Here is a 24160-nt window from a genome sequence, read left to right as displayed (position 1 = left end):
TAAATTTAGACTTACTATTTTTTATCTCGTCTCTCACGTTTAACTCAATAAGATAATAGTGAAACAGATTGAATAGTGCTCAACTCATGTCCACATCTATATATTTGATATAGATACGGATTTAGCTATAGATATTTAACACTTAACAACATTTAAAATAATACCTTAACTAAACCGATACATATAATTTTTAAATACAGATTAAATCTTAAGTCGTGCACTTTAGAATAAAAATAGTTTTATTCTAAAATAAATCTTTTTATTATTGCATAATACTAAATAATAATTTACCTTATTTTTTTAATTTATCTTATTTTGGTACAGTAATTTATCATTCTCTCTTTTTTTTCATACAACTCTTTTAAAAATAATTAATAATAATCTGTAATTATTATTTTGCCCCTATATTAGACAACACGTAATAGTTGAGATCCCCTCCTCTATGTCATCTATCTCTTCTCTTAAATACTCATTATCTTAACTACAATTGAGATATTATCTCTTCTATCTCTTCTCTTAAATATTGGTCATCTCATCTACAGTTGAGATTTCATCTCTTTTTTCTTAGACTAGTAAATTCTACACACACAAAAAAAAAAAAATTAAGCCTGAACTCTTTCAAAATAACTCTACAGTGTATAATTATTTCCTCGTAATATTCAAAAAATTATTACAGTACAAGGTTATTTTCCTACAATGCTTATAACTCTGCATTGGTCTAAAATTACTTCGCAGTGCATGATTATTTTTCTATAATTTTGAAAAATATTATTGCATTGCAGGGTTATTTTCTCGTAGTGCGAACTTATAATCAGGTAATGTAAAATCATAACCTTGCACTAGTATAAAATTACCAAACAGTGCATAGTTATTTTACATAGAGTGTGGAGTTATTTTCTCGTAGTATGAGTTATAAGCCCATAATGTTCATAAATGTTATTATAATGTGAGGTTATTTTCTCGTAGTGGGGGCTTATAACCACGTAGTGCGGGTAACTTTGACTAATCTAAAAGTACCCCATAGTGCATGGTCATTTTACTTAGAGAGCGAAGTTATTTTCTCGTAATGCACGCTTATAACTCTGCATTACCCTATAGTATATAGTAATTCTCTCATAGTGCAGATATGTGAAGTGTTTTAAGTCCGCACTTATAATTAAAAAAAATATATTACTACTATTTTACATTCATCCAAGGTATTCTTTTCCATTTGGTATAAAATATTACCAATTCCTAATACAAATTTATTATTATTTAATACTCTAATATCAACTTTATGTCACATCGAATATAATTATTACTCCTTATACTAGTATTGAACTAAATATTAGAATAATTTATACTGTTATTAGCTATCTTCTTCTAGTATTAAATATTATAATACTTATTATAGAATAAATCTTATTCCATGAGTGAACAAGGCCTAAACAAATATGAAAGTACTTAGACACACCTATGTATTTTAACCCTATACAATATTTCCTCCCATTTGCTTAAATAAATATGGGGAATATAAATCAAAGAATAAAGCAAAGATGAATACAAAAAAATTTTACGTAAAAAAACTCAAAAAAAAAAAACTATGGATCCAAACTCGGATCAAAATCAATCATTAAAAATTGTAGCAGTTTATAAGACTGACTTATAAAATAACTCGTCGATCCTCACGACTTTGTTTAACTCAGTCTTGCTTGCTAAAGTCCGCGATTCACTACTTTTAATGATTGAGCTATAATCTCAATAGCCCTCAAGATTAATTTTTCATCTAGATAACCTTTAATGACCTTTAAGATGAAAGCCTTAATATGTTGAAAATGCTATTCGCAACAGTTAAAGATGAGATGGACCTTGTTGGTGAAAGAACGTTGTTTCTTCAAGAACTCCATTTCTAAAGCAATAACCGACTTGCCTAGGGTTAGGACATCCCAACTCTTACATAAATTAACAAGATAAAGTCAAATCCAAATTAAATCTAGACTCACAGAATTCTAGATTTCGCAAAATCTCTGGTTAAGGTTAGAAAATTATAGATCGAAATGATTAAGAAGTAGATAACATTAGGAAATGGAGACCTCTGGTTCCTTTGGTGGTGATTTCAAAAAATTGGACCAAATGCCAAGCAAGAGATTGGCCCAACGATCAACCAGGAGTCTGGCCTAACTTGTTGATCATGTGGATTCGGGTGAGGTGATAGAGCCTCATTGGAGTTCCGACAATTTTGAATCCAAGAAATCGGTGAGTGGAGATTGGAAAAGGTGTCAGTTATTCTCACGCACCAAAGAGAATTTGAAGAAACTCTACTTTTGAAGAGTGTACGTCGCAGCGGAGAGAGAATATCGAAGAATAAAGAAAGGGAAAGTAGCAAACCACTATACAAGGAGGTGTTGTTAGGGTTTCGAACGAAATCGTAGAAAAGAAAATTTGAGAAAGAAACAACTCACCGAAGGCTAATTGAAGATTTGGAAAGTGTTTTCAGTGTGGGGGCAGTGGACATTGGGCGACAACTTGTCGAAATAGCATTCTTTACTATAAGTGCGAGAAATTTGGGCATTGGGTGTGGTTGTGTAGCAAAGGAAAGATAGTTCAAGAGTGTAGAGGGATGGATCACCGGTGGTGATGTTTAGATCATCAGAGGAGATGAGGCAAATTGAATTTAACTTAAAGAGATGTATGGTGGCGACCATTACACAAGGGTGGATTTCTGCTAATAATATTGAAGTAGTTATGGAGGCGATGTGTCGTGGGATCATATTTAGAGAGCTAGAGCAATCTCAAGTAAAGAATTCTTGGTGGATTTTCCATCTGTGCAGCGGATGGAGGAAGTATCCTGATTAGGGATAATAGATCTAGGGATTGCTAAAGTGCAGTTTGATGCTTGGAAAAAAGACTCAAAGATCATAGGACGTCGGGAGCCAGTTTGGGTGAGATTATTAGGTATTTCTCTGTAATGCTAGACTTTATATACATTTTTTGAAAATTATTGAGGCTTTTGGATTCTTAGTAATGTTGGATGAAAATACCGACAAAAAATTTAACCTTAAATATGCTAGATTGAGGGTAATGGTATAGGATATTGCAAAAATTTCAGTTTGCTTGATGGTAATAATATAGAGCATGGTGTTTGAAATATTTTGTGAGCTTGAAGATTTGGGGAAGAAGGAACCAGAGAAAACTTATTACTAGATGAAAAAAGAACCTACGTATAAAATGGAGCAAAGTAGTAATAAATCATGGGGGAGTTGGGGAGAGAGGCAAATTCACAAATAGAAAGTGTTCGACTAGGAAACAAGAGGTGTCAAAAGAAAGGAGACAAAATGTTTGTAAAAATGCCCCAATGGAAGGTGACTAGCCAAAACAGAATGATACAAAGTTGGAGGATGAAGGAGTAATTATAAAGGAAAGTAAGATGGAGAAAGAGATACACAAAATAGACAAAGGAAAAAAAATAAAATGGTAGAAGAACAATTGGTTAACTCACCTAAGAAGAATATACTAAGCCAAATGAGTAAAGGTGTTTACATGAAGAGGAAAGAGTCATAGTTAAGGAAAAGAATTTGGAGAGGGAAAAGATCTTGATAGAAGAAGAAACTTGGAAAAAAAATTGAATCAGCATGGATATTCAGTGCAGCTAGAAAAGGAAATAATGGAAGAGGACATAAAGAACCAAGAGGAACATAATGAAGAAGAACAAGATTGGCAAATGACCATCTTTGCAAGGTAAAACACAATGGATGTTGAGCCTCTACAGATAATCCAAACACAAGGGATCAAGAAATATGTTAAAAAGAAACAAAATGTATCACCGTAAATACCTACCAGAAGAAGTATTAGGCACCTTCTTAAGATAGAGGGTCAAGAACAAAGATTCAAGACAAGATTGCTGAGGTGGGAAGAACAAAAGCCCTAGAGCAAGCAAAGAGGAAAACAACCCAGGCATTATCTTTTTATGCAATGTCTTAGTTTTTCAAAATTCTCAAATAATGAACTAATAGCTATTGCCAATATCTATGAAATATTTTTGGGAAACTGTGCTGAGGAACAAGAGAAAAATTTGAAGATTCATTTGAAGATTCTAAAAGCCCTTGAGAGGGATAGAGCAAAGAAATACATGGAGGCACTGAGAGAAAAAGAAAATGTTGAAACAGAGGAGACAACAGATGAATTATGAAATGCCTTTTCTAGAATGTAAGAGGTTTAGGTGGTGATGAGAAGAAAAGAAGAATTAGGGAGATTATTGCTCAGGAACAGCTGGAATTCCTGTGTTTACAGGAAACTAAAAAGGAGGTCATGAGTGACAGGAGTATGAAAGCATTGGGGGGAGGTCAAATCACCTCTTGGAAATTTTTGTTAGCGTATAGCCGTTCCGGTGGAAGATGATTGGTATAAATGAATACAAGTTAGAGGTTCTAGATAGTGCTACTTTTAAGCATTTTATGGCAGTGCAGCTAAAAAATAGAGATAATAAGATGGATTGGGTCTTGGCAAATGTGTATGGATCGCAATCTTTGAAGAAAAAGATGATTCTTTGGGAGTAGTTGAATATAATAAAAGAGTGGAAAGGAGAGAAGTGAATCATTGGTGGTGATTTTAGTGCCACCAGATTCAAAACTGATAGAAAAGACAGAGCAAGTGGAGGAAGAGAGAGGAAGTATTTTAACAAATGATAAATGACCTGGAATTGCTTGAGCTTAAGTTGTGTGGAAGAAAATTCGTGTGGTCAAATGAGAGAGAATTTGGAGCTGACTTTGTTAGATAGAGTTTTTGTGACAAATGAGTGGAGCATTATGTTTCTCATGACTTTGATTAAGGCTCTGCCACACATTTGCTCGAATCATGTTCCTTTACTTATTGATACGGGTATAAATATTCATAAAAGTAATATTTTTAGAATTGAGAATTACTGGTTTTGTAAGGAGGATTTTGAGGAATTAGTGAGAAAATGGTGGATAAATGAAGCTTCTAAGGGAGGATACTAAGCTTTTGAGAATTGGACGATAAAAATAAAGAAGGTTCGTCAAGGACTAAGAGGGTGGAGTAAAAACAACAAGAAAAAGGATCAGGCATAGAAAAATAATTGGCTTGAGAGCCTGAATGCCTTAGATATTATTGGGGAGAGACATCTTAGTAAAGAGGAGTTTGATACTAAAGTTAATTTAATTCTTAAGTTGAATCAAATGTATAAAGAAGAAGAATTGTTATGGCAACAAAGATCAAGACAGCAATGGCTGATGGAGGAAGATAACAATACTACCTATTTTCATATGATTGCAAATGGAAGGAAAAGAAAATTTTCTATTTGTTTAATGTTAATAGATGATGTATATGTGAGTGACATGAATATGATTAAAGGGCATATTACTGAATACTATTAGAAGTTATTTTGTGAGGTAGATAATTAGAGACTCAAATTAAAGAATGATATTTGGGAGAATGGGAAGTTAAATAAGGAGGATAGAAATAGTTTGGGTTAGCCTTTTACGAAGGCTGGAGCTACTAAAGCTATGTTTGAGATGGCTGCTAATAAAGCTCCTAGTCCTGATAGTTTTAATATAAAATTTTATTACAAATTTTGGGGTCTGATAAAAAAGTATTTGTTAAAGGTCTTTTGGGATCTATTTAAAGGAAAAAAAAAGGTTTGCATAGATTGAATTATGCAATATTGGTGTTAATTTCTAAAAGAGTTGGGATTAAGAAAGTGGGGGAATATAGAACAATCAGCTTATTGAATTGCAGTTATAAAATTGTTACTAAAGTTTCCACTATCAGACTCTATGGGGTCATTAGTGGGCTAATTGATGACTACTAGACTGCTTTCATCAAGCAAAGATATATTTTAGATAGAATGGCATGTGCGCATGAAATTATTTTTGGGTCAAAAAGAAGAAAGAAGAGGGTATTTTACTGAAATTGGACTTCGAGAAAGCTTATGATAAAGTTAGATGAGATTATCTGAGAGATATTCTGATTGGGAGAGGCTTTCTAGAAAAGTGGATTATGTGGGTTACGCAAGCGGTTACAACTGGATGGTCAGCTATTATGCTTAATGGGGAGTTAGGTAATTACTTTCGATGCAAAAAAGGTTTGCGACAAGGTGATCCCTTATCCTTTTATCTTTTTGTTTTAGCTGCGGATGGTTTGCACAAGGTGATAAGGAAGGCAAAAGAGGCAAGTTTGCTAAAAGGACTAGGGGAGGATGTGAAGCCTAAGTGGATTATAAATTTACAATATGCTGACGATACTCTGATTTTTTTAAGGGCGGATGAAAAAGAAATTGGAGCGCTTAAATTTATCTTATACTGTTTTGAAGCTGTGTTGGGATTGAAAATAAATTTTGCTAAGAGTTCTCTGATTTATCTAAGCAATGATCCTGAACACGTGAAGAAGTTTGCGAACTTAGTTGCAAAGTTGAAAAGTTACTTAAAAAATATCTGAGTTTGCCTCTACATGATAGCAAATTGAGAAAGTAGGATTGGCTCCTGGTGATTGAGAAGGTTGAGAAGAGGCTTGTGAGTTGGAAGGATAAACTTCTTTCACTTGGTGGAAGAAATACTATCAATTTAGTATTAAGTGATATTCTTTTATATTACCTTTCCTTCTCTAATATTTCATTGTGGGTGAAAAATAGAATTGATAAGTTGAGAAGGAATTTCCTGCAGAGAGGTATAGAAAAAGGAAAGGAGTACTCTCTTGTTAATTGGAAAATGATGTGTAAGAAGAAAGAGTTTAGTGGGTGAGGGATAGTTGATTTTTTAGATATGAATAAGGCTTTACTTGCAAAATGGTAGTAGAGATTACTTAACTCCGATAATCATTTCTGGGCTGAAATAATTACAAAAGGTATTATCAAAGAAAAAATATGGTAGATTTTAATCTAATCAGCTCCCCAAGGGTCTCTCCCTTCTGGAGGGAAATCTTGCAAACAAGTAAATATTTTAGATTGGAGCTAGTTGGGAGATCAAAAAAGGAAAAAAAAAACTAGATTTTGGACTGATATTTAGTGTGGGGTGTAATATGGCAACCAGATTTCCTAAAGTGTTTGATATTGTTTGGGAGAATAAGGTTAAGGTGCATGAGGTCTTTGATATGAATACGTGGAATCTTTGATATAGGAGACAGCTCACGGATGAACAAAAGAGGGATGAATAAGATATGATTGCTATGGTGGAAAGTAGTGGTATTATTTTCAATGAGAGGAATGATGAGATTAAATGGAGACTTGCGAGTAATGGTGTTTATACTGTTAGATTCCTATATCTATTCTTAAATAATGGCAGAATCATATCTTCAGCTTATTAGAGGAATAAACGGGGATGGACTGGCAATACTGGCTGTATGTTTTGCTTAAAAGAGTAGATGGTAGATCATCTATTTTGTCAATGTAATTATGCAAAAAAGCTTATAGGTTGGGTGGTGATGACCGCAGGAATAATGTGTGCCCTAAAACATGCAAATGACTAGTTTGTGGCTGATATAAATATCAAGAACAAGGAGTTGAGAAAATGGACAACCATTTGGATTGCGGCCCTAATATGGAGCATTTGGCTGAAAATAATAGTAGAGTATTTATTAGAAATTGGAAACTTTAGAAAGTGGAACGAGATTCAGCAAAAAATAACCTTACTATTCTTTTGCTGGGCAGGGTTACAAGGAGATGACGGGATAAAGAAGGCCAAGAAGTTGGCTTAGGTGGTAGACATCTTGGATTAGAAGCCAGGGAGCTTATAGTGTTCTGCATCAAAAGAACAAATTTATGTTTGGCTAAGGGCGTGGATTCTGCTTTTAGTAGCAGGTTTTTTGCTTTTTATTTGGAATGAATAGGTGTTTTAATTGTATGTAGGATGGTTACCCTTGGTTGTCTTTGTTTGAAACTTGTGTATGGTTGAGATACTTTGAGTTAGGGGATATCCTGTAGTCTGCTGGTACCCATTTGAACTGTTAAGTTAAGGGTTTCCTTGGTTGATATGGTATTTTGTTTTCTTTCAATGAAGTAGGACTTAAGATTTTTTGTAAAATCTCGATGGTGCATTAGAACGCTAGTCTTGCCCTTTCAAACAGCCTGACTTGAATTCCATGTGTGTTTGGGCGTGCTTCGAACGACTGTAGATTGCATTCAAACATCCGAAAATAGGTATTGGAAATTTTAAATGCCTACAAGGTACGTTCAAACACTCAATAATTAGTCTCGATATTTTTGAATGCTTGTTGGGTGTGTTTAAATGTCCTTCGAACATGGCAACTTAAACTCTTCAAAACTTATAAAAGTGCTCATATACTTGAACACAAATACTTAAGAATATTTTTTCACACATTGCCAACACTAAAAACTAACAGAATATGTATCGAATTTTAAACGGAGAAAAGTTGGATCTCAAAAGGCATGTCCGAAAAGTAGGGGTGAAAGCTTCCCAAAGTCCAGAAACTATGTTAAGATGGATCAATAGTTCCATCTTAGTAAATATTGAACAAAATTAAGATAATTATTTTGACCTCAAATTCCATCAGAACATGAAGTCAATTAGCTAGATTGGACCAAAATTGGGCATATGTATTATTTTGGGTCTAGTAAGAAAAAAATTATAAGAGAATGTTATAAGAGGACATGCACATCTGAACTATCAAATTATCTATAAATAAATAGAGTAGCCTGGAGCCGCATAGAACGGCTACCGCTTAAGAGAGATCTAGCCCAAAGGATTTGAGATTTTTTGCTACAGGCAACAAGTTAAGAGATATGGGAAGAGACGGAGATAGAGGTAACCGAGTAGGGTTGGTGTTAGTGTTAGTGGATCAAGTTGAGATAGGGTTGGGTATTACAATCCTGGTTACTTTAAATTATTCATATTTTGTAGTTAAATGGATTTTCAATACCCGAATCCTACAAAATTACTGATAGATGTATTTGTATCCAAGTTTTTTTTTTTCTGAAAGAATATTTGTATCTAGATTGAATAGAATTTTTTTTATCCGTGTCCAATCCGACCAATTTTTACCTCTAGTTACTTACTAGGCATGACTAAAGATCCCTAACCACGTTCAGGAACTAGCTCTGAACTCAAACCAAACCCCTGTTGGACTATTACTAGAGGTGAAAACGAGTCGGATTAATTCCGACCTGACTCGCTATTTGACCCGATTAGAATTAGATTCGGGTGAAAATTTTCTATCCAACCTGAATATGAATTCAAATACTAATAAAAATTTTGAAAAAAAACTTAAAATACAGATTAAAAAACTCGGATACGGATACAATACGGGTCGAATAATTCTTCGGATACAAATACTGATATCAAATATCCGTTTATCCGCATATCTTTTTAAATATTTATAATTTTTAGTTTGCTTATTTAAATAACAAATGTTAATATTTTTGCCAGTAATTTATTCTACATTATTTGTAGTGATTAATTTTACTAAATCTATACGTACGTAAAAAGATTTACTTTTTTTAAACTCCTAATATTTTGTGTTATTTAATCCCTAAAAAAAGACTTTAATTTATTTAAAATTCGATCCGTATTAATTAAGACCTAATTCTTTATCCAAAATTTATCTGATCCATATCCATTTAAGTTGAGATATAATTTTAAATCCATTTAAGTTGAGATATAATTTTAAATTTTAATATCCATATCCGAATCTGGACCCAAAATGTGAATCCGGACGTGGCTAGGCACTACCCAACCCGTTTTCACCCCCAACTATTTACACATCATTGAAGATTGAAGACATCAAAGAGGCTCCTACAAAACTAAGGCATAAACAGTTTTGCTATCATTAACCAAACGTAAAGATCAAGGTGAATATGATCTGCAAAGCTTTCAAATAAAATCTTCTCCAGATAAAACACACCAAGGGCTTATCAAGATCTGGACAATAGCGGGATACATATTTCTAACAATTATTGAGAACCAACTGCAAGTGTCCCGTCTACATCAAAGTAATTCTACGACCCCGGTGGAGAGGAGTAAATACCTTTGTAAATGATTGCATTCTGAACAGAAGTAGAGATACAATATAGATTTCAAGCACATAAAACAACATTTCTTCTCGGAGTAAATCGAAAAGGGCTGTTGACAAAAAGAGGGTGAAGAAATTGAAGAATAACATCGCCAGTTAATAGATGGGAGGCTTCCAAAAGAAAATGACTGTAGCCAGCTCAGTCAGTCGTCGGAAGGTACACCCGGTGAAAATTGTTCATAGTGAGCTTCCTCCTGCAAGTAGGGCATTTCTTTTGAGCCTGGATGGAAGCTTTGATGCAGCTTTGACAGAAGATATGGCCACAAATAGTTGACGATGCCTCAACCAACGTGTTCATACAGACAGGACAGGTAAAGGTGGGTTCCTTTGGAACCACTTTAACAGGTTCTGGATTAGGTTGCATGGAATTCTTTTTCTGCCAATGTGGTTATGTCGTTATAAATTTGAAGCAGAAAACCAAATTCAAGATACATCTTTATTGAGTAGAAGGTGAAAATGTTAGCAAAATAAACGTAAACATGTATCTGTCACAAAAATAAAATTAATTTTATCAACAAAAAGAAGAAGTTGCACTACCAACAACGAAACTTGGCCTATAGCATCAAAGTTCACTAAATTCTAGGTCACCTTTGAGACGTAGAGAAGTTCATTCTAGTACCAAGAAAGACAGTTAAATGTTAGACTTATACTTCACAATGAATAAAATTGTATCATGAGAAAAGCAGTAACAAAAAGCATTCTAGACTAGTTAATGCATACTGTGAACTCTCATGCCTGACAACTATCACAGGTAAGTGGAGCGCTCCCTTAAAATTGACTTGCTGAGGTCAGCTTCCAAAGTTGTTTAGGCATTACTAGATTACCTATGACATTTAGAATTCGCATAAAAACTTACTGAAGAGTTAGGTACCACATAGAAAATCATGATGTCATGCCAATGAAGTTGAACTTACTAATTCTAATATACTTACAATAATGTCTTATCAAAGTTAACAGAATCCAGCTTGAGTTAAGTTCATTATTCCGAAGGATACACATTTCAGCATCTGAACAACTAAACCAGCTTGCAACTTAGTTTCGTCAATCTACAAGAAGTGACTCTAGGGCCATTTGTTTGCCACCAGATGTCACAATAACAATAGCAGCTAGTATTTACTATTAAGAATCATAATATCTGTATGCATGCTGGTGGCACCCAAAAACTGGAAAGAAAATTAAAAAAAAATATTGTCATATACAAAGAGATAAAAAGAATGCATACACAGGAGCAGCAGCAGAACCATCACTCCTTAGTATGTCCCTTACTCAACTACACTCTTGAATTCTCTCTTGGGGAGGGTCAACGTCACTGTGAATTTAGACTTGGCTAACCAGTATACCTAAAATTGAGACCCTTCTTGGGCACGACTACCACTGCTTTGAATCAGCTCTGGCTAAATAAATCTACTTAAGCACTCATAGTGCAATACCAAAGCTTAGGCCAAGTAGCCAATGTCTAGAATATAAATTAGTAAGTAAACTAAATCAGCAACCTCAAAAGTGAATTAGGAAGAGAACAGAGTAACTTTCAGGAAATATTAGTTGGGACATATTAAAAATTAGAGATCAGAGTTCGTGAATGGAAGTTGTAGGTATACTTAGACATGAAGTAGAAAAGGAAAAACATGACATAGAGTAATACAAAAAAGATAACAAAATGAACTCTCTTACCTTAGCACTGTAGCCTTCATCCAGATCTAAATAAAGATCACAATTGATTATGTTCTTATTTGGTGGTATCCTCTCACGTTTGTTGTGAGTGCCGAGAGATAAAGTGGTCACAGGATCCTCTATGATGGCCCCTGAAACAAAAATGAAGTTAGTCATATGCAGGAAAATCATTTTATGAATATTAAACTAATAGACAAACTGCAAAGCATCCAACCTAAATACACTATAGACCAAACATTCTCTTCTAATGAGTGGCCTGCACTAGTGTTATAATAATAAGGAAATTTTACCTTCACCATGCATCTAAATTCACCTAAATGCTAGTTCCTCAGACTTTTCACAAGATACAGCAACCCTCAATATAAGAAGTTAACAATATGAATATAAGATTGACATGCAAACCAGAAATAACAGTAGACCGGTAACAGTAAAAAGAAAAAGGAATTGCAAGCCATAAAAATGAAGATATAACCACAATTGCTCTAGATCAATAATTCCATTTTTTTCATTATTCTTGTAATCTTAGAATATAACACTTCAATTACCTAAAAGTACAGTGAACATGATATTTAGTATTGCAAGTTATTCTATTGTGAGTTTTATCATATGCAAAAAAAACAAGAAAATAAAGGATCTTGGAACTGTTATTATTCAAGATATTGCATGAAGAGTAGCCATACTCATTCCATAAGGCTATGTTTAGTTTGAGCTAAGCTCCGAACTTAATTAACTGTCCTCATTTCTTAATCTTGATTTAGATATACTTTGAATTAGGCTAAGAAAGTATGGTATTTGGTTGTGAACTACGGTAAAGCGTAATTATTATTTTTGTAATGATGTGAAAAAGTGAATAAATAAATAATATATAAAATTAAAGGACCAAAATACCCTTTGACTTTAATGATAAAAGTGATAAATTTAAATCATGTTAAAGATAAAAATGAAGTCAATTTGAATTTATATTAAAAAACTTATTTTATTTTTATTTTAATTATTGGGGAGTGAGCTTAGTTAAGAATAAAAAAAATAAAAAGATGTTACGTTATTAAACTTGGTTAGGGCCTAAAAGTCTCTAATCAAGTTCAAGGACCCTCCTTAAACTCAAAGTAAACAAGGGCTAAGAGTTACATAATGCAAATTTCAATTTCTGAAATTTTGAATAACAGTGATTTGGTTTTCCATGCCCAAATATTCTTTTTTCTGTTCTTCTACTTCCCCAAAATTTTCTTATCATTATGATGTCCACTTTTACTGCAAAATACTAAAATTCTTCACTAAACATCTGCCATCTTCAATATTACAATCTTGCATCACACTTAATGATACTGCACAAGTAATAAGCAGCAAATTAAGGTCAATTGCAACAGGACTACAACAGTAAGGTGCTACCTGGCAAGCATAAATTTTGGTTAAAACACACTTACACACAAAAATCCTACAAAATGAAACAACCAATCACTCCTAACCATCTCCAGATAGAGAGAACTACCTAATTGACCAATGATGGATAACATCATGCATGATAAAACCTATCAAATCTCAAAAATAAGGTCTATTGCTTGTCATATACTTAACCTTTCGATTTCCATAATTTTTATCAAGAAAACAATTGTAACAACTAACAGATAATTTCTTCTATCTACTATTGATCAATTTAAAGATATCATTTATTTATTCTTTGAGAAAAATGACAGAAAGAAGAAAAAATATCTGCAATACTGTTTCTTGCAAAGCACAAAGAAATGCACGACATGAACTGTAAACTCCACAACATGATGCTTGTGTTAGTTGAAGGCTTGAAGCTTCATCAAGGAAAACTGGCATTCAGCTATGAAGCCCATGGTCATGGGTTCATGAGAGGACAAGCTAGCTGGGCCAAGTCCATGGATCCAATGCAACTTTCATAACTAACAAAAGGATCATAGTTAGGAAAGGTGCTATTTTTGTTATTAAAAATGAAAGAGACATAGAAGTCCAAGGAAGTGGGTTGTTTTAACTATTTAAGAGAATTGAAGCCTATGAGATGAGGAAAACCTGAACTTTGCATAGAAATACGGCTTACTTGCACAAGATAGTTCTAAAATCATAAGCAGATGTTGTATGCACCAAGAGAAGTGAGTAAAGAATTCATGAACTTTTTCCGCTAAGGCATGACATTTCTAACCAATGCTAAAATATAAATGAACCAAAATATCACTGAAATATAAGATAGTACATACCAGATTTACTAAAGAACAACATTTCTTATGCAACTGTAAGGTAATAAATCAATAATTACTTAAAGAGATTTCTTATAGTGGCAGCTCTAGTTACAAACAAATGCTTTAGCTGGTGTATATACCAAAATATGTGGTAATGATCACCTGAAGCACCCACATCTTGTAGTCGCACATTTTTATGTAGAAATAAGTAAATTAAGATGTTAATATCCAACAATTTTCAATTTTGCAATTCCATATATTAAAATTATACTTTAATATTGTATTGGATGTCCACACATGCACACACAAAAGCACCTGCCTACAGCATATGCATTATACAGTAGCTTGATCGCCTGCATATGATGGGTGTTTTCACAATATCAACATAACTAACCTGAGCTTCTTGGATTTATCTCCACATCTTCATCTAAAACTACTGTGACAGATTGGCTCCTTGTAGGCTGGCTCCTTGTCTGAAATATCAAATAAAGAGGACAATCAGGCACGAATATTAAAGAAAATGAAGCATAAAAGAAAAGTCAGCATAAGTAATTCAATAGCAAAGAGACAAAATTAAAATCTGCAAAGCATATCTATTTTCAGAAATATGTAGGAATTATACATATTAACCATATTGCACAAGACATGCATCTCATACAACTAGAGACAAGTTACCAACAAACAAGTTCTTCAACCTGACTAAAGGTTCAATAAGAAACCAAGAAAAACTTGTAGTAAAGCTTCACAGAGCAGAAAACAAGCTAAATTCCTAGTAAAGCAGGGAACAAGGAACAAACTTGAGGAGCCAATCTTGAGAAAAAGACCATCTCCACTTCATCATCGATAGCTTCCACATCGATAGGTGAATTATTCAACCCCAAATTGAACGCCGGCACCGCCCCTTGCTGACGCCCAAAGCTGCGACTCCGTTGAGTATTGACGCGGATATTAGCAGAAGTGGAAGCCCCCTCACGGCCCTCAACTGGAGCCGGAGAATTCAGATCTAGGTTCAGAACCATCTTAGCGCGCGAACTGTCCCTCGCGTGCCTCTTCGACGGTCGCTTCGTCGCCCCAAGCGTGCTCATCTTACGGCCGACACTAATCCTGCCTTTGCGGCACCACCAACAAAAACCTAGTAAATTTCCACAACTGTACCATCAGTAACGATGCATAACCTCAAATTTACTATAAAAAAAACTAGTAAAAAATCAAATCTTTTCCGCAGTAACCCTAATTCCCCTTCTTTCAGGATCGAGTAAGAAGAACCATCTCCACCATCAAAACCCCTTTCCTAACCCCAACGAGAAAAGAGATCAAAAGTTCGAAACCATCAAGGTAGGCAAAGGAACTGAAGCCCAAAAACGCCAACAAAAATAGACGAAAACTCACGAAAAAAAACCCGCAAAATTCCGATTGAGAAACAGAGGGGAAAGCCGCAGAAATCGGACCTGGAGGCGCGAAACTACGATCGGGAAAGGAGAGAAGCCGACGAGCCTCGCCTCGTGAAGAAGCCCTCTAGGGTTTCAATGGGATCAAAAGGCCGAGACGAGCATCGAAGAAAGAGCGAGACAAAGAAGCCAAATTAGGGAGAGAGAGAGAGAGAGATTTGGGGGTTTTAAATAAAGACGGGAAGAGGAAATGGCACCGTTGGGTGGGTGCTTTTTGGTCTTCAGAAGATACTTGGAGAAGCGGAAATCCACGTGGACGAAACCCACCACAGGTGCGCACGCATCTCAAAGCGCATCCGTGGCTCCGTCGCCGTTGGATTCCTTCACAGCTCGGGGCTCGAAGGTTTTTATTTATTTATTTTTGGTTTTAGATAAATCGAATAACTAAAGCTTATTTTTTAAAACAAGCACATGGTTCTAAAACTGCAAGACTCCATCAAAATTTTCATACGTCAGCAATTCGCAATCTCATTGGCTCGACAATTTATTTGACTAATATTTATGCAAATAAAATAATAAATTTTTACATCATTCCTATTTGCTACAACTTAGACTATCTACTATTATCCTACATCATAGTACAACAAAAATATTATTTTTTATTTAAAATTTCAGTGATAAATATTTTTATTCTCTACAAGAAAAATCATTTTAATTATTTTCATGCATATCATGTCATCCGAGACATATATTCTATTTAAATTTTATCAAAAAATAATTAAAAAAAATTTCTTGCAATTTTGTTTAAATAACCATTAAAAAATATTGGTATTATTTTATCTAGAGATTATAAGGCTTGTATCTCAGCCAAATAGATGGAGGTAATTAGAAATTGCAGAGCAACTAAGAGTGCATAAAATGTTTATCAAAGAGAGACGAATATCATGCACATAAAATGAATCTTTGTGAATTGTTAAAAGGGAAACTATGTTTTGTGAAAATATTCCCCAATGGTAGTTAGGGATGGTAATTAAATCGGGTTCGAGTTGAATTAAATCGGGTTCGAGTTGAACAAGATTTTGATCGGGTTATGATAATGCAAACACGAACCGGGTTATGATAATGCAAACACGAACGTGACATATTTAATTTATTAAATGACTTAAAATTTTAAACACGAACATGACTCATTTATTAAATAAATTACATGGATCATGAAATAGGTTCTTGAGTGCCACAAGTTATTCGAATTTATATAGGTTATTCAGATTATAAATAGATTTATTCATATTATAAATGAGTTTATTCATATAATAAACATATTTTTTTTCATGTCATAAATGGGTTTTTTATGTTAAAAATGAGTTTTCTAATATTATAAATAAATTATTTAAGTAATAATAAAATAGATTATTCGGGTCATAATCGAGTTATGATGTTAAGCGGTGCAGTGGTCACCAACATCAACCATACCTTCTTAGTTAACTCGCTCCTCCTACACTATGAGATCATCAGCATATGATAATAGATCTACCATAATAATAAAATTAATAGAAGCATAAGCACAAAACTAACCTGAAAATAATTAACTAAATAATTCATAAGTTGTGGCTATAAGTTTGAGTATGTCTACTTGAGAATTTTTATATATTGCTCAAGTATAATTGTTATAGTAATAATAACAGTCTTATGCATTATTAAAAGTGATTAATACAAAAATATTCATATTACATATTCCACTAATTATTGTCAATTCATAGTAAATATAATATATAATATTTTTTTAGCTTATTTTACTAAATATTAAAAAAAATTATAAATCACATCCTATATTTTATCAATTTTGTGACTCACACCATGTCTTTAAGGATTTTCTAACCCAAACCCTATAATTTTTATTTAATGCCCTGGCGTTACTTCGACTAACACTAACCAAATTACTACTATACCCCACTGCCCCCTCCGTTCATCTCTACCCCTCCACCATCACCTTGCTTTCTCTTCCCCATCCTTTTCTTCTTCTTCTTCTTCTTCTTCTTCTTCTTCTTCTTCATGCTTCTCTTACCTATCTTTGCTCCAATTGGCCAGGGTTTGTCAAAAAAGATGGAGCGAGTCAAGCATCTTGACCGACTCCAATTCGGGGATCAAAACCTTTGTCTTGGCATGATGAGGCGATGTGGATCATGGGGAAGATAACAGAAAAGGATAGGATAAAATGAATATTATAATTTAGATATTTTTAAAGTATCCAGTATATTATTATAAAATATTCTTTTATTGTTATAGTTTAAGTTAACTGTTACGGACCAAATCTGGAATGATCCAGTTGTAGGATTATTATAAAAATTTAGATGGAGATAGCCTCATGAGTTAGGGTTCTAATGGCTCTAGTTTCACATAAATCATAGGTCAAGATGAAAAAATAAAAATAAAATAGTAGAGATATGTCAGGGAGGGTAGAACGGAAATATCTGACATTGTGGCGGTCGTCGGAGGGTGGTGGACGGCCAAGGGTGGTGGTGGACGACCGTGTAGTAGGGTGGCTGCTGGAGGTAGAAGGTGGCTAGAGTTTGGATGCTTGAAGGGGATCTATGGTTATAATCTACTCCTATGAAGATAATGACAATCGAGAATAATAACCGGCTAAACTCAGATTTCTCTCAATTCAATTTCATCTTCCTCTTATAAATAGATGTCCACTCTTATTTATAGAAGTAAAAATCCATAGTGGATCGGATCCACATGCGGATTATCCGATTTATTTGAAATTCAAACAACAAGATAAAGCTAGCTAACTAAATAAATCAACTTTCTTTATCTTTCACGAATTAATCATTCGTTTTGCGATAGATATATTCTGAATCTAGAGAAGTCATGAATACCAAAGTTGTAGATCTAGAGGTTGACAATCTTATCCAGTTAGTTAGAATATTCTGTGAATATTTTCCCTGCGCAGAGTTGGATTTATCTAACTAAACCAAATAAGCAAATAAGATAATTAGACTCAATCCATTAAGTCTAATCTCCCCTTGATGTGATATGATCTGACCCGGTTTGCATCATTAACATAGGATGTTAAATAAAAATTATAAGGAAAAAGGATGGGGTTGAATTATAAAATTATTAAAAACGAGATGTGCATCACAAAATAAGTAAAATATACGGTGTTATTTATAAAAATCTTAAATATTAATTAAAATTTCTAATTAGAACTAATTTCTCGTTAGAAGTACTCTCCCACCATAGTTATATTTATTAAAGTTGACTTATAACAATTATTATAAATAATATAACTATATTTTACTAATGATTAATATTTAAGGGATCTTGACATGGTCAAAGCCAAATGAAAGGACTAAAGTAAACCTAGGAACAAATAAAAATCAATTAAACCCACTTGGGCCAACTTGAGGCCTAAAGTAATGGGCTGACATATATCCAACTCAAAGACCACAACAATACTATATTAGATTGGGCCCAAAGGTTCAACCTAAACCAAATCTAGGATACAACTTGAGCTAGGCCATTGCTAGGGTTGTCAAACTTGACGAGCGGCTCGAGTTAGGCTCGGGCTTGGCACAGTTGAAGCTCGAGTCCGACTCGGTTTGGTTAGAGCTGAGTCGAGCCTGAGCCGCTGAAAGAGGCCAAAATTAATATCGAGTCGAACCTAAGTTGGAGCCGACTCGCTCAAGCTCGGCTCGATATTGTAACACCCCCACCTAGCACGGGCATGTGCATGCCCACGCGCCCACACGGCACGCACAGCGCACACGACAGGTCGGGTAGGGCCCGTCACGCACAGATGCTCTCCTATGCATATATAATCATGACATTATCAAATAATACATGCTAATCTATCCATGATCACATAATCCATCACCAAATAAATCATACTATTAACCAAATAAACCTGTTAATATATAAATATCAAAGTCCATAATAATATACACTAGACCACTACATAATCTAGCAGGACCCACACAGACCACAACAAACCATCAAGATACAACTAAAACAACTAATACAAGAGTACGCCATGATTCGACATGTATTATACAAATCATATCAAATACTGGTACAACTCAATTTCTATATAAACTATCATCTATACCGTCTCGCATCTATATAGCTCACCTCATCTTTGCTCTAAAATATCTCATCAGGATATCTCAAGGCGGTATCACGTACCATAATATCTATGAGGGTTAAAAAGAAAGAAATAAAGAGAGTCATGAGCAAAAGGCTTACTGAATAGACCTTATCCCGAATTAGTGATGCCAAATAGAGAGTAAATTATGTACTGAATAATATGAATCAACAAGAGCATCATGTTATGAATGAGTATATGGATGTATCATCAATAATATATAAATAAAATGTAGATATTATGTCATAACTGATAAAAGTATATAATCCTCGACAATGAGTAAATAGATCTCCATGCCATATGATCATCATAACTCTCTCTCTCTCAAATATGACACATGATGTGTGCCGACCATGACGATGCTATGATATCAAATGCAACCATATATGATGTATATTAACTACTCGATAATTAGGTAATCAGATGATAATGAAAATCATATGCATTTCTCAACATTACAATCATCACCAATATCTCGGTATAATATCATCATACTAGACCATTGTGCATAGTCAACACCCGGTACCCGGTCTCATTATCATGTCCAAAGGCTTAGAGCATACTCCGCCACCCGCAAGAGTATCTTAGATATAATCATACCCCATCACCCGCTAGGATATCAACATCCATCTAAACCGAGCACCCTTCCTAGCTGATAGAAACCTCGTGAGGATAGCTCGCCACATATGCCCTAGCGAACGGCATGTGACCAAATGTCTACTACGCACACAGACTAACGACCTCGGACGTAAGACCAACAAGATCGCGACTATGTCGAGCGATCAATCATTTCCATGCATGCCCTAACCCTCGTGCCCACTCGGGTATTCTCACGCTTTCTACCAACTATCCTATCAATCACATTTCATTCTTTCCTTCTAAATGACAGATCATATGCATATATCCAGTACGATAACAAGTCACTACATAATAGGAATTTAGGTGGAATAAGAATCAAGAGAAAAATTATACAATATAGTCTCCAACTATGTAGTCCACACATGCATACTCATGCTAACCTATTACATGCATACTCATGCTACAGATCAACTAGACATAACCTTACAACAATATAATCATCTCTCATCATCTCTATTTATCATCATCATACTCATATCTAAGATCAGCCTAATTATATGCATGATAAAAAAAATATTCGATTATAATTATCTCTAGATAAAGTCATATAATCATGTTGGAGGCCAAAATATGCATGTACATAATATATAATATAACCTAATTTGAGAAAGGCTTCTAGGGAATAAGACTACTCACTTCTTATCAGAAGACTCAACACACATATCTCTCACGTTCATCAATCAACCGCCACTTGTCGCTGATAAGATCCCCGGGGTCTTGAATAAGGGGGTTTAGAGTCTAAAAATATTTAAGTAACATAAAGTTCGTTGTTTATCTGATTATAAATCGTTCGAGTAAAATATGATATTTTATTAGGATTAACATTGATAAGATTTAAAGAATAAATTTAATTTTGACAATATTAATATGCTATTTATATTTATTTAATAAAATCCTAATTTGCTAATTATAGAATATAAGTATATAGTAATTTATCTCCTTCTTGTAAATAACCAAGACGACTATATATATATATGATTTAATAAAATATAATTATAAAATAATATTATTAATAATTATTTTGTAATACTTACTCTTATTTAACTAATCCTAAATTATACATAAAATAATCATTATCCTATTATACAAAAATAATTTGCAAGTCTAGTATTCCATTTTATACAAACTATTAGACAATACTAATATACTAAACATAGGCATATAAAATATAAATTAAATATAAATATAAGATTATTATCAATAAGACTACATATATTAACTATTAAATAATAACTAAACTATAAATAAATTTATAGGCAATATTTATAATTGTAATTAATAAATTATTATACTAAAATACTTAGTAAAATTATATTGGTGAGTATAATTTATCAAAATAATTAATTACCTAAATAGACTATGTTACCTAACATTAGAAAATAATTATATATATATATAAAAAATAGTCCTCTTTGATAAAGTGCTGGGCTTAGCCCAGCACTATTGCAGCAAGAGGAGAAGGAGGGATCGAGAATGGAGAAGAAGAAGAAAGGAAGAAGAGAAAGAAAGAAAGAAGAAAGAAGACAGAGAAGAGAAGGAGAAGGAGAAGGAAGGAGGGCGCGGACCCGGGTCGGTAGGGAGGGCATTGGCCGCTGCTGGCCAGCCAGCAGCTGACCTCTCGCCCGCGGCTCGGTTCTGACGAACCTAAGCAAAGGAGGAAGAAAGAGAGAGAGAGAGAGAGAGAGAGAGAGAGAGAGAGAGAGAAAGAAGAAGAGAGAGAAGGAGAAAGAGCTCACCGGCGCTCGCGGAGGTGGCAGCGGTGGTTTCCAAGGATGGCGGCGGCGGCGATAGGCCGGCCTTGGCGAGAGAGAGAGAGAGAGAGTGAGAGAAAGAGAGATATAAAGGGAGAAAGAGAGGCCGTGGAAAGGGAGGCCGTGGCAGCAGGGCCCACCGCGCTAGCTAGCCTGGCCAGGTTGGCCGAGCCGGCACTTGGAGCGCGTGGCGCGCTCCCCTCTTGCCACTGCATGGCACGAGGCTGGCCACAATGTGCCATGCAATTAGTTTTTTTTAAAGGTTGGGTTGTTACAAATATGCTCGGTATAAAACTCATAAGTCATAAAACTCTAATCCCCAAATCTAATATCTCAATCCCACCCCCACATCCCCTCCCCGCCTCGCTACTCCCTCGGTAGGCTGACACTTGCTCGTCTCCTCGAGCTGCTGCCACCTCCTTCTCCTCCTCCTTCGCCAAGACGCCAAGCCGCCACCACCACCTCCTCCTCCTCCTCCTCCTCCTCCTTCGAGGAATGACATATCTAGTTCATCCTCATAGCATAGGAAGGAATACTTCATCACACAAATTGAAAGAAATCTGTTAGGCGAAGTTCTTAACCCTTGAATGTAAGCAAATCCGCCCCGAACTTGTAAATGAGAAGGCTTTAGGGTGGATCAGAGTACTTTCTCTAATACAATGCCGCATTTTTCGAAGATTGAGGGACGAGGAGACTACTCTTCTTCCTCCACTATTGATATTGATTGACCTCTTGAGAGGGTAGTAGTAGGCCTTTCTACTCTACAGCTCATGTCCTTCTGTACACTTCTTTTTTTTCTTAGCATTGTATTGATTGATTTTTTATAGGATTTGCAAGATGAGTATTGATTTTTTCCTTTTCATCATTCTTCAAAGTGTGACATAAGAAGTGTCAACCCCCAAGTTCATTCCCAGCTTGCTCATCAAAGAAGGGCCCTTCCTCATCCCTTGGTGAGGATGTCACTCTGAAGGTCTAACCACAACTGTCTCCTTTCAACTGCATTGATTGAAGCCCAACTATGGGTCTTGAACAGTAGAGAAGAACGTCACTACCTAGTGGTAGGAACAAAAAGCAAATCAAAGTCATCTTCGGTAGTCGATAGTTCGAAACTTCGGCACCTGTGCTTGTCTCCTCGAGCTGTCGCAGTGCTACCTCGTCAAGCTGCCACGGACCCACGGTGCCTCGTCCTCTAAGCTCCGCCTCGCCCTCCTTCTCCAAGCAGTCGCCGTGTCGTCCTCCTCCATTGGCCGGTAAGAGGTATCCTCTATAGTCCTCCCCAATTGGTCCATGGAGAAAGCATGAAGTTTAAGGAAAATTTTTGCTACTGTAAGGAATGTTACAATGGATATCCAAAATAAATTGCATGATCCAATTTGTTTATATAAGATAAAGGTTTTTACTATTTTCAATTTTATAATTATACAGTATAAATTTGTTATTCAATTTCAGCTTTTTTTTCACTTTAAATAAGTTGTGGCTTTGGCTTGGGTTCGAATTGGCTCGGTCCTACTCGAGCTAGCTCGGCTTGAATGAGGCTTGATAATAGGTTCATTTCAAGGGGCTCGAGTCGGGCTCAATCATGCTCGGTTCGAGCTAAGACGAGCCAAGCCTGAGCCCAATAAAGAGGCTCGAAATTAATTTTTAACCGAGCCTGAGGAGCCGGCTTACTCAGGCTCAGCTCATTTACAACCCTAGTCACAACTGTAACATTAAAAAAAACAAAAGACAAAGTTTGGGGTCGCATGTGCCTAACACGTGCACCACTTTCCTTTTTCCCTCCCTCTCGCTTTCTTCTTCTCTCTTCGTTCTTCTTTTCTTCCTTCTCCCTGCCTACTCCCTTTTTCCCCTTGGAGGATGCCGTCGTGCCGAAGCACGCACCCTCGAGCTTGCCGACCTCGGGGATCAAAGCACTGAAGCTCCCTTTCTCGTTAGGTAAGTTTAATTTAAAAATGTGTTAGTGACTTGGATTTTTCCTTCAAAGTTTCCTCCTCGCGATATAACCGCAAATTTGGTTGGTAGACGGCCTCGTGCCTCGCCGTGCTGGCCTTATTTGCTTTCCCTCATCTTCTTCTATTTGGTGGCATCATTTGTGGCTATGCGCACCTCTGGTGGAGGCTACAAGTGGTAGCCTCCTCTTGTCTGGTTTCGAGTGGATTTTCGACCACCATTGTCGTCGTTAGTATTTGGGCCCTCGTGGTAGGAGCCAATGGCCATGGCGAGGACAGTCCTCGTAGTCAGTTGCCTCTAGTAGGTGGGCTTCCCCTTGATGAGCTTTGGCTTGCTAGGGGAAGGTTTTGGTGGGATTGGTTTGGATTGCCGATGGCCCGTACCCCACCAGCAGGTGTG

The 24160-nt window shown here is 35.4% G+C and overlaps 1 protein-coding gene across 1 annotated transcript; it reads right to left on the bottom strand.

The window, feature by feature from the left end:
* Window positions 1-9791: 9791 nt before the first annotated feature.
* On the bottom strand, window positions 9792-15542 carry LOC140792701 (uncharacterized). Its single transcript, XM_073143856.1, has 5 exons — window positions 15338-15542; window positions 14687-15021; window positions 14284-14362; window positions 11689-11819; window positions 9792-10393 (listed from the first exon to the last, which is right to left on the bottom strand). The coding sequence occupies exons 2-5, from the start codon at window positions 14972-14974 to the stop codon at window positions 10157-10159; spliced, it is 735 nt and encodes a 244-aa protein (XP_072999957.1). The 5' UTR covers window positions 14975-15021; window positions 15338-15542; the 3' UTR covers window positions 9792-10156.
* Between the last annotated feature and the right edge of the window lie 8618 nt (window positions 15543-24160).

The sequence above is a fragment of the Typha latifolia genome, chromosome 7 (assembly GCF_019914945.1).
Source record: "Typha latifolia isolate L0001 chromosome 7, TyphaL0001v2, whole genome shotgun sequence".
In the NCBI taxonomy this organism is placed as follows: Eukaryota; Viridiplantae; Streptophyta; class Magnoliopsida; order Poales; family Typhaceae; genus Typha; species Typha latifolia.
This window is presented reverse-complemented; position numbering and strand designations above follow the sequence as displayed.

Excerpts from the sequence above, each read along its gene's own strand:
- LOC140792701 (XM_073143856.1), bottom strand. The coding sequence starts at position 14,974 with ATGAGCACGCTTGGGGCGACGAAGCGACCGTCGAAGAGGCACGCGAGG. Across the intron at positions 14,363-14,686 it reads TCTCAAGATTGGCTCCTCAA|ACAAGGAGCCAGCCTACAAG; the intron begins GTTTGTTCCTTG and ends TTGATATTTCAG. Across the intron at positions 11,820-14,283 it reads GATAAATCCAAGAAGCTCAG|GGGCCATCATAGAGGATCCT; the intron begins GTTAGTTATGTT and ends TTTTTGTTTCAG.